The sequence below is a fragment of the Barbus barbus genome, assembly GCF_936440315.1.
Source record: "Barbus barbus genome assembly, chromosome: 17".
Taxonomy (NCBI): Eukaryota; Metazoa; Chordata; class Actinopteri; order Cypriniformes; family Cyprinidae; genus Barbus; species Barbus barbus.
This window is the reverse complement of record NC_136745.1, coordinates 14,968,040-14,980,160: the sequence shown is the minus strand read 5'-3', so window position 1 is coordinate 14,980,160 and position 12,121 is coordinate 14,968,040. Positions and strand designations below refer to the sequence as shown.

Sequence of the window (12,121 nt, the reverse complement as noted above, 5' to 3'; positions counted from 1 at the left end):
TACAGCAATACACAATAAAGCACTATATAAATGCATCATTCATTCATTCCTTTCTAAAGTAATCGTTCAGACTGGGTTGGTGAACTGGATCACCATGTTAACCAGCTAGACATGATGACTACTGTGGTGAACTTTCTTCACAGCTCCGGTACTTTTTAAAACTTTCGTTAAATTAAAATATTTGGCCCGGCATTCTACAGAACTTCTGCTTTTGTGTTATACAGAAGAAAGTGAGTCATACAGGTTCGGAACAACATGAGTGTGAATAAACAATGACAAATGTTCAATTTTTGGGTGAACTATGCCTTTAAGAAAACATTTTAAAGCAACTTAGTACTGAAGGAAGAAACTTTTCTCAAGCGCAGGTCGAAGGGTCATGTTCATTCATGTTTCACACTGCTCATCTCTGAGATTTTGCTTCTCAGCATGACTCTATCTTGTGAGAATAGGAAAAAAACTTGAGCTTCAGTGTTCTTAGCTTGAAAGTGTTCCCTTGGACTAGAATTTAATTTTGCGGCAGTAACATTTTCTTTGAAGTGTTATATCACATTATGGTGGCTTCCTGTTGAGCAGTGTGGAGGGGAAGGGATTGACTTCATGTGAGGCCCGATCATCTCTAAGATTAGTCATTCTCTCTTTTTCTTTCCCTCAATTTAACACATTGTCAACCAAAACCCATTAAACAGTATTTAAAAAGCTCCACAGAAATGCCAGCATGTACACATTTTACTTACTACTTGCATGATGTTATCATTCTTGTTTTGCTGATATTTCAGTCTCATTAAAAGTTAGTTTAATAAAAGATGTGTTGCTGTAGCAACTGTTACCAAGCACACAAAATTTGAAACTTGCTTCAAACCTGATGTTTAATTGCCTTTATATTTTAAATATACCAGTCCTGTGACTCCCTCAAATGTGAATGTACAGTCATTAAAACTGAATGTGAAATAACTCAAAAGCACATTAAACATGGCCCATATGCTCTAAGCAAGATGGTGGCAAATAGTCTGTTGACATAATCATATGGCTTTAGAAGACTTTGAATATAGCACTTTTATGGTCTTTCGTTTTCACTTTCACTGACAGAGCAGCTTTTTCATTCTGTAAAAACTATTTGTTTTCCATGACTTATGGAAAATCATTCAGGTTTTGAACTACATGAGGTTATGACAGAATGATCATTTAACCCTAAAAGTTTAGCCTTGGGTAAACAGACAATCCTTTAAAACCAGTTGAAAATGGCAAAGTCTATTTGGTGGTGCAGGATAAAAGTCAGTAAACTGGTGTCTCATAATGAGGGTGTTTTGCTCATTTCAAAGCATGTTGAATTTAAAAAGGATCACAAAACGTTTATGTCTGGCTGTGGAAATGCTATTTAGAACTCCTCCGTTCCTGTGGATAATGAGGTGTATAAATGTATTGTCTGATGATTCAGGATGCTTGCTGATTTTTAATTGGGATAAAGGAACCAACAAATTCCTAGGTTAATTCTTAGCATGTGATTATAGTGCTCGAATTAACTTTTTTTTTTGGATAATCTCTTGACTATTTTTTAGATTCATTGATTAACGATATAAAGAAATACATTTTTTTATTTCCATTTTATTTTATTTGCATAAACAATTTTTTTTTTCTTTTGGTGACCCTCAGGTTATCCAAGATGTATGAGTTTGTGTCTTCAATGCAACAGATTTGGATAAATTTAACATTGCATCATGCTGCTGTGTGTGTGTGTAGGTTTGTGTATGCAAAAAAATATGGCTGTGTATATTAATTTTTATCAAAATTAGATGGCGTCCATCGCCCTATGGGATTGGAAACAATATGGTGTTATTTCTTTCAAAGTGCATTAGCATCTAACATCAGAAAAATCAATCCCAGCCCTGTTTTGGTTAAGCAATCCCAGCCCAGTTTTGGTTAAGCAGGTGGTTAAATAAAGATTTACTGATGAATGATGAATATGCCACAGATAGGTCAATACTCTGCTCCCTCTCCCTCAGGACCACTGAGCATGACAATGTTGCATTGCATATTTTTTCATTTTTTTTATTTGAGACTGTGTTAGAAAATACTATTTTTCTTTTGTTTTGTACTTTTCATCCTTATTTTCAGTTCCCACTGAGGAAGAGTAAGAAGCTCAAGGCTTCATGGGATTTCCCTCTGTTTATTTTTTTTTTCTGTCTCACACCTTTCATTACACCAAATTTCCAAGAAATCTCTCAATCATGTAACGATTTTTTCAAACAGAGATCTCTATAGAATAGTCATGGAAAGCATGAAAAATATTTCTTATTTGGTGATAATACCCTGTAGCATTTGTGCGGTTGCATTGCACAAGATCACAACACAAAGGGATGCTTTGTGTGGCTTGTTTTTATCTTTCAGGGTTAGATATTTTAAACTCTTCAATGCAGTCCATTATGCGTATACTTACACACCACTGTTTCTCTTAATAAGTTTTTGGCCCTTTGATAAAAGGCCTTTATTCAATTTGTTTTTTTGCTTGGAAACTGTTTTTCTGTATGAAACTAATTAATGGTGTGCATGTGTGTGTGTGTGTGTGTGTGGTCTGAGTGGGTTTGCCTTAGTCATAGAAGGAAAAACAGGGCACGGATCTCTGATTTTACCCAACACCGTAAAAAGACTCCTAAATTCGTACGATATTTACATTACATGTAGGATGATGTAGGCCCTTCGAGATTTATCGCTCAAGTGATTTATTGCTGTGATTCTAGGGAGGGCTGAAGCAGGACATGATTGAAGCACCACTTACATTTATAAAGACATTAAACCATCTCAATATCATCATAATCTTATCAAAAATCTTTGTGTCTGTCCCTAATTGAATTAGACCATAAAAGGACCACAGGCTGTATTAAATGGATGGGGGCACAGCTTAGCCTGTTGTGAGTTTCAGTGCAGCCACTTACTATGATCATACAATTTGAGTTCTCATATAAAAAAAAACTAAACAGTTAAGATGTCTGAAAGATGTTATTATGTGCAGTCTCTTCATATTTTGCTGTAATCCCTAATTGCATTAGCTGTTTTATAAGTATTATAAGGGGTTTTAGTGTTTTGTTCTGGTTTATGTGTTTTTGGTATGTTGTTAAATATGATGTTTTATGCTATTTAATTGTGCTATTTTATGTTGGTACATGTCAACATTAATGTTAATACCAGCAGTATGGCTCATGCCTTCTAAATACCTTCAGTTCTTGGAAGGTCATACGAGTTCTGAAATGTTTGCAGTCGGATAATGGACCACACTTACAATTATCCATTTAGCAAATGCTTTTATCCAAAGCTACTTACAAATGAGACGGCTATTCATTAAGAAGAAAAGCCTCTGGTTATTTGAGGTATGAAAGAGGTGGAAATCTGCTTTGCCTTCTGAGCTCCTGAACTTGCTATAAAGGTTCAGTGATGTTTAAATATGCTCGACTGGGAAGACGTTTTATTTCATCTTCATGCTTTTCGGTTCATCCAGCCATCTTTATGAGGGGATTAATTTAGTAGAACAGGGAAACATCATGAGGGAAGAATGTTCACAATTTAGGCTGCACCTGGTACTGAAAAATGGCTGTTATGGGATTATATAGAGTAATTATAGGACATAATGAGGTTCATGAAATGGGTTGCCCATGTCATTATAAATAAACTAAACATCTAATCATGTGCAACAGGTGAAAAGGCTATAGATGTGAGCTGTCTGAAAGATGATTCATAAGATATATAATTTTTTGTCTACTACATAGTCAATAATAGTTAAATAATAGAGTGAATAGATAAACTGCAGAGTAAATAAATAAATAATTCACCCCCAAATTAAACTTCTGTCATCGTTTACTGAGCTTCATGTTGTTACTTCTTCTGTACAGCACAAACTAATATATTTTGTAGAATTTTCTGGATGCTTTTTTTTCTGAAAATCTTCCTCTCTGCCGTATATCTCTTAAATTAATTTGCAGAAATGAATCCTTTTATGTTTGACAAAAGAAATAAAAACATACCAGTTTGTTCTGGGGGGAGTTATTAAGTTATAAAAGTAATAGTTCAGAGTTACTCACCCTAAGGTTATCCAAGATGTAGATGAGCTTGTTTCTTTATTGGAACAGATTTGGAGAAATTTAGCTTTGCATCAGCTGCGTACCATCCCCTGCAGTGAATGGGTGCCGTCCAAACAGCTCATAAAAACAATACAGTAATCCACAAGTAATCCACATGACCAGTTCATCAATTAATGTCTTGTGAAGTAAAAAGCTGTGTGTCTTTCTGAAATTAATCCATCATTACGGCAATTTAACTAAAATATGAGTCCATGTTTGTATGAAACTATTACATCAATGTGTTGTAACCACAATATGAGTGCATAATCCACTGCAGAGGGTCCAAATCTGTTCAGATGAAGAAACAAACTCATGTACATTTTGGATGGCCTGTTTTAGTAAATTTAGACTTTTGACTGAATTATTTATTTAGTGCTTCACATTCAATACAGTGTTGTAAACACAGTAATATTATGATTGTTTATTTACAACGTGATACAAGAACTACATGATTTTATATTCAAATGGTCAAGTTTTTTTTAGTTTATTTTGTAAATTTATAGCACATAAAACAAAAGCCTTCAGGATAGTACAGACAGACAAGAAACAGGAGGTATATGTTAAATCAGTGACCATGAATTATACAGTTCTTCTCCCCGAATAACCTAAAAATGGGCATCTGCCTTTTCTCTTTACCTTTCCTACTAAAAAGTAATTTGTCAGTGCATGGCAGAATATATAAGATATAATATGCAATTCTTTGCTTATTTGCCAGGCATCATAATGTGTTGACTGAGGGTGGCAAGACTGAAATGTGACTAGTCACACATAGTTTAAGTGTCACACGTTAACAGTGAACATGACTGTTCTCACACAGGCCGCAGGGGCTTCTTAGAAAAAAATGAGAAAACAGAACCTCACAGGGAATTTCAGAAGCATACATCACGGATATTATATCTTGTACAATGTCCTAAGTCAAGATTAAACAGACATGCATGACAGCATATAATGTCAAAGGATCCAGTAACATCTGGAGCCATCTAAAACCAAGACGTTTAAATGTAAAATATTTTGTCAAATACTTGAATGTTAAGCCAATATTTGCACATTTATGAGCGTTAAAATTGAAAATGCCATGGAATGTCAAATTTATGATCAGTTAGGCCTGTGTCTTTGATCAGCATATTTGCTTATTATACTCGCTCGTGAATTTCTTCAACACAATACATACCCACAAAAACAATAATTTTATTTTATATTACAAAGATATTTTTTTGACATCTGCATGAAATACAATTCTGATTTGGTCTATCATTCTCTAAGAATGCAAACAAAAGCCGCCAGTACTGTCTTCATCATTTGCTCACTCTCATGTCATTTTGAACCTGTTTGAAATTCTTTCTCACTTGGAACAAAAAGACACACTTTTTTGCAAAATGCACTCATTTCTCAGCCATGTATTTTCAATGAACAAGCACTGAAGCTTTAATGATTCAAAAAAGCACCATAATGGTATCCCTAAATGGTGCATATGACTCATGCACTTTATTCCAAGTTTCTAAAGCTATACTATAACTAAACAAATCTTGTGCATGGATAATTTTGATTTGTTTCAATGAATCAGTAGACTCATTCACTAAATCAATCTGAAAAATTCATTTACAAACTGAACTAATCCAGTTCACAAATGACAGCTCACTGGAAGGAAATATTATCAGCGACACACATCTGAATTATAGTTTGTTCCTCACACAAAGGATAAAAAAAATATAGTTTGACTTCAAGGCTTGAAATACCCAACAGAAGCTGCACTTATACTTTTAACATGCTGATATTTTTTGTCTTCATGAAGCTTGAAAGCCTAAGTCTTTATTCACTGTGATTGCCTGAGAAAAAAACAAAACAACAACAACTTCAACCTCTGTTTTATGCCAAAAAATATGTTATACAGAATAACGCGACAGTATGCAACTAATGACAGAATTTTGGTTTTTGGATGAACCATTCAAAACAACAGATACTGTACATTGACAGTATGGCAGCGGCTATTTGCACTAAGTGTAAACAGCGATAAGTGCAAATAGGAATAGATGCTAAGTGAAAATTGCGATGGATTCTATTTACACTGTGTAAATAGCAATTAGATGCTATTTACACTAACTGAAAATATCATATTTTCTTAACGATATGCTATTTACACTAAGTGCAAATAGCGATAAATTCTATTTACACTTGTAGAAAGAGCAGAATTTTTATACTATTTATTGACAGTAGCAAATATATGCACCTCAGTATTGTACAATATAAAACAGTATGCGATAGCATATTAAGTGTAAATTATCATTTTAATTCGAATTATTAAATGGATTCCACCTTATTAGGACAATAAAGCCCTTCCTACACCTACCCTACCCCTAGTCGATTTCAACTTTTCGATTATTTCCTTAATTTTTATTGAAAATAAATGCCTTTTGGATATGATACAAAAATTGAAAAGGAGGAGAAAGAGGTTGGCAAAAGGCGGATACGAACACGTGTCATTCACGTCAAAAAGACTACGATACGCATTTCTCCATCTACGCCGCTGGAGCTGTTGTTTGCTAGCCATCTTTTGTATAGTTTACTATACCAATCACACGATGGTGGGCAGAGTTAGTGTAAATAGCCTCTGTCAACAACACAGGGTATTTGCACTTAGTGTAAATAGACACTCCGTAACAGTATACAACGAATAACAGATAAATTAACATTGAAAACAGTAACAGGATATTATAATAACTTTTCCAGAGTGTGACACAAACCACAAACACAGCTTAGTGCTGATTCACTCCTTCATGCCTCCTGAAAGTTCACCGTGGCGTTTCATTTCACAGTTTTCCCCTTTGAGAAACAAGCTACCATGCGATTAGCACTCATACAGCAAGTGTATAGTGCAGGTCTCAAGTTTTCTCTTCATTTTCCTCGGTTAGCATGTCCAGCGAGGCTCGGCGGGCGCTAGATGACGGTACAGCGGTGGCTGGTGTCTGGGCTCATGCTAGACCCTCCGTCGGTTTTGACGGTGGTCTTGGATGAGCTGATCTGGGAGCGTAGCTCTTTGCGATGGCAGAGGCGATCGCGATAGTTTTGGGCGAACACCAGCAGCATTAGGGGGTTGATGCAGCTGTGAGAGTAGCTTAGGCAGATGCTGATGTTGTATGCGTACACAAAGGCGCTGGTGGGCTGCTGGATGCTGAGGTTGATCACCTGGATGACATGATAGGGAGACCAGCAGACCAAGAACAGGGCGATCACCATCACAACTGTCTTAGTGGCCCGTTTGGCCCACACTGACTGCTTGCGCTTGACCCGCCGGATGGAGCGGAACACATGGTACAGAGTGAGAGTGTAAAATGTGCTTATTATAATGAGGGGGACGATGAAACCCAGCATGGATTGGTAGAGTGTGTACCAGTACATATCCTGAGGCCCATCCAGGTAAATCATACACATGTCCATGTTCTTTTTGGAGATGACTTTTGCGTATATCATGACCGGAATGCTCAGAAGGAAGCTGCCCACCCACACCAAAATGTTAATGATGATGGTCCACTGAATGGTCCTCTTTTCAGATGTAGGATGTACAATTGCGATGTACCTGGAAATAGAAAAATCATGTTAATCAAAGTAGTGCCACCCAAGAGGAAATTGGGTTGCTCTTTTATATTAATGACACATTTGTTTTTGTTCTTTTAATATTGCAGCATCAACTTCATATGAAAGAAATAAAAACAGAAACAGTTATAGTTTGGATATTGTAGCTCAGACAAATTGGCCTTAAATTTGCCGAGAAATGTTTGAGTTCATGCTGAAATCTGATCTCTTTAGCAGACTTTGGTATCTGGGCAAATCTGAGCACAGTTTGTGATATGATTAAGATGTCTTCTTATACTCTATAAAAGCAGACTTGTGAAATTAATATGGTCTTTTTCTATAGAGAAAAAAATACTGAGAAGCTGGAGACATAAGCACATGTAATTAGATCTCTATTTGATCAATTTTCCCATTTTCTGGGAGAAAGAGATCTTATTTTTTATATGAGATTTCATTAAAATTCACAAGTTTTTCAGGATTAAACTTTAATAAAGCTCAAATGCAGGGGTATTATTATATATTCATGCAAAGCAGATAGACGTTGAAACTATATTGTAGCATAAATACCTTTGTATAAAGTAGAATAAGGATAATCTGTATAGCTTTCACTAAAGATGATTCAATAAATAGAATTTGAGTTTATATTTTGTACAAATTTTGTCCAAAAAACAACTGCCTGCATCCATCCATTTTCCTGGTGGATTCCAGTGCATATACAACTTAAAGGGATAGTTCACGCAAAAATGAAAATTCTCATTAATTACTCACCCTCATGTCGTTCCAAACCTTTAAGACCTTTGTTCATCTTCAGAACACAAATTAAGATATTTTTGATAAAATCCGAGAGCTTTCTGACCCTGCATAGTCAGCTAGGGTACTACCAAGATCAAGGTCCAGAAATGATGCAAGGACATCAGAAATATAGTTCATGTGACACCAGAGGTTCAACAGTCATTTTACCCTTTAATCTTTATTTTACTAAACACGTTATTAAATAATAATTCATTAAATAAATTATATTTAACATATTATGTAGCTGTTTAATATTTGGCATACGCATCTAATATTCAAAAATTTGTGGTCAGTTATTTTCTTAAATAAGTCCCCTACCATTTAAAAATACAGTAAAATGTAACACTGTGAAATATTTTTACAGTTTGAAAGAACTATTTTTCATTTTAATTTGTTATAAAAGGCATTTATCCCTTTGATGCAAAGCTGAATTTTTAGCCAGGCTTCGGTGTCCCATGATCCTTCAGAAATCATTCAGGAAACATTTCTTTTTATTATCAATGTTGAAAACAGTTGTGCTGCTTAATATATATATATATATATATATATATATATATATATATATTTTTTTTTTTTAATGTAAATATGCACTACAAGGCTCTCCTAGCTGCGTCTGGTTCTTCCCAATATTTCTTCCTCATTCCAGCATCTTTCCTTGCCACAGTCACATTTGTCTTGCTCACTGGGGGTATTAAGGGACTATTTTACCCAAAGCCGCTTTGGAGCAATGTGTATTGTGCAAAGAGCTATACAAATAAAGCTGACTTGTCTTGACATTTGGAAAGCAAACAGGTCACATGCTACTAGAGCTGCAAAACAGCACAGCAAGTGACAGCTTTCTAAGAAATGCATTTGTTGTGTTTGTATTCTTCTAGATTTCTAGAAATCAAATACAAAGCTTGTGTATAAAATCAAGTGATGTTTACTTTACTCGAGAACATTCCAAACACAGCAGCATCATTTTTCATCAAGTGCTACAGCTCTCGTATACTCTAGTCAGACAACAATCTTTTTTATTTTCCCCCTTGCAATTTCTTATAAGGGGAAGAGAATGTGTCTGGCTTCATGTTTAATGTATTGCTCACAGTAGTAACAGTGGGAACATGGGATTATATTGCTTAGCAAACTATAATAAAAATGTGCAGCTAAAATGTTGTATCTAAGTAACTTTAAGCATGTGACCCAGTAAAAAAAACAACAGAATTCCTTTTGGGAATACAGCAATGACACTATATGAAAAAGTGTTATAGTGGAGCTTTATCACCTAATAATGCATCAAGAGGCCTTCTGGGGGACTCATATGCCTTTGACACCTACAACTAAGCAAAAAACTCTCCTCTGCACTCTGTAGTTTATGTGGATCCTTTGTATGTGGTGAGATATTGTGCGTTAAACTGCTTTTGTGTGCTACAAATATAAGTAAGAGGCTTTTTCAAAGTCACACACTTTTGTTGCGGTAGTCCAGTCTTTCAGACTTAAAAAATGATCAATGCAGCGTGCTTCATTTTTCAAGGTTGTGTAGCATGGATCACATGGATGTGAGAATTGCATTGATTTCATTCTTTTCTTTGCATACATTCAGTGGAAAATCTAGATTATACTTTGATGAACAGCTGGGCTGTAATTTCATGTTATTTGGTGAAAATAGTCAGTGCTCTGTAATTAGAGTTTGAATAAAGAATTCTAGCCTTTTGACCTCAAAGCTGATGCACATCATAAGTACATTTATTATCTTGAATCTGAAAGAAACCTGTCAATAACATGTCACAGGTCAAGGAAATAAATGTAATTATATGTATTATTATGTATTTTACAAAAACGAAGCCTATTTTGGTAAGTGATTGTTTCACATGAATGCAAAATGCACAATGCAATTTTTTTTTTTTTTTTAAGTATAAAATCACAATTTTCTTTTCTTTTAAAAGTTACTGATTACAATAATGAGCATCCGAGAAATATTTAAGGTCACATTGAAATCCTTTGATTACAGACTTTGGAATGTTGGCAAATCTAGCACAAAGTTGTTATCTCAGATGAGACAAGAAACATTCTCAGAAGGTTCTCTCAATGTTATGAACAAACGTTTTTCCAGTAATGTTAACAGAACTTTAGTTCAGAGTTATCTTGCAAAATATTCTCAAAACGTTTGCACAAAAAACATTATTTCTACATTGTTCATGGAACTTTTTTTTTTCTTTTCAGAAATGTTTTAGTTGGACAGTCATCTAATGTTTTTGTTTGTTTGTTTGTTTGTTTGTTTTTTAAATGAATGTTTCTCTTGTTTCAGAACGTTCATAGAATATTTACTAGTAAAATTCCCATAATGTTTGCATAGGTCTAACTATAAAATGGAATGTTCCCCTAATTTTCCCGTTAAAAAAAGTTTTTAAAAATTTAAAAAGCTGGACATTTTGAATGTACAGAGAACATTTAAACATTTCCATTACTAAGTTTTTTTTTCAGATTAGAAATTTGAGTTATAAACTGATGAAATAGCAGTGAGATCTCATTTGTGATTTTTCTTTACTATAGTTTCAGGCCTACTTTGCAAGAGCGGTAAATACAGTATGCACACAGCAATAGGCCACTGCATTATTATTAATATTGTTCTGACTTCCCAAATGCATGCAACTCTCACCTGTCAATGCAGAGCACTGTCACAGTGCCCACTGTGGTGAACTGGTTACTGACGTCCACCACCACCACAGCTTTACACATGAAGTGGCCAAAGACCCACTGTCTATCCCGGACCAGTTGATGGATGTTGAACGGCATCACCAATAGGAAAAGCAGGTCTGCGATGGCTAGATTCAGCACGTAGATATCAGAGACCATCTTCTTCTTGCATGATGCCACAGCATAGATCACCAAACCGTTGGCCAGAACTCCAACTGAACACAAAATGCCGTAGATAGTGGGGAAGATGTGCATGAAAGACGCGATGTCAATGATGCTGTGCGACGGAACGGTTCGGTTCACACAAGAAAAGTTGGACGAATTTGCAAATTCGGAATCGCAAAGTATATCCGAGGTATTCATCTTTAAAAAAAAAAAAGTTTTGCTTAAAAAAGAATGAACTATGAAAAGTTGTCGTCTGGACTGCGCACGATTACGCAAGCTTTTAAGTGGCGCACTACTTCATATCCAAACCGTTTAAAGTTGTAAAAGCTTCCCTCGGGTGTCAGTTATCGCCCTATTGTCATCTGCTTTGCTTTTCATTCAGTTTGCCGATGCTTCCTCAGTCTCCCGAGATACTGTTTTAGTACATGTAAGTGCCTCAAAAGCTGGAGCCTCTGTGCGTATTCTGCGCGTCTGTCTGTTCAGTTCGGCTGTTAGAAGAGATGTGCATGTCTCCACCCTTTCAGAGTCCTCTCCCCAAGCTCACTCATCACACTCAATATTTAAGAGCAAAAATATTTGATTATTCATTTGTGCAGTCCATCACAGCAAGACGTTCCAAACTTCAGTGGTCACAATCATTTTCCTGATCTGACTGCTACCATTGGCTTTGAGTTGCCGCCTGTTGCATGCACATCTTATTAGACCTGTTGAAGTTGAACCATTTTCATTCAAGCTAATTGACAGATGCCTTTATCCAAAGTGGTTTAATGTATACATTTTATCAGTTCGTGCATTCACTTGAAATTGAA

At 35.5% G+C, this 12,121-nt stretch overlaps 1 protein-coding gene across 1 annotated transcript; it reads right to left on the bottom strand.

Moving 5' to 3' along the window:
• Positions 1-4,565: 4,565 nt before the first annotated feature.
• Positions 4,566-11,817, bottom strand: LOC306883014 (melanin-concentrating hormone receptor 2-like). Its single transcript, XM_079438062.1, has 2 exons — positions 11,110-11,817; positions 4,566-7,683 (listed from the first exon to the last, which is right to left on the bottom strand). The coding sequence occupies exons 1-2, from the start codon at positions 11,508-11,510 to the stop codon at positions 7,044-7,046; spliced, it is 1,041 nt and encodes a 346-aa protein (XP_079294188.1). The 5' UTR covers positions 11,511-11,817; the 3' UTR covers positions 4,566-7,043.
• Positions 11,818-12,121: the final 304 nt, after the last annotated feature.

Bases quoted from the DNA above. Each gene is read 5' to 3' on its own strand.
- LOC306883014 (XM_079438062.1), bottom strand. From the start codon at position 11,510: ATGAATACCTCGGATATACTTTGCGATTCCGAATTTGCAAATTCGTCC. The intron at 7,684-11,109 runs GTGAGAGTTGCA...TTCTATTTCCAG, and splicing joins ACAGTGCTCTGCATTGACAG to GTACATCGCAATTGTACATC.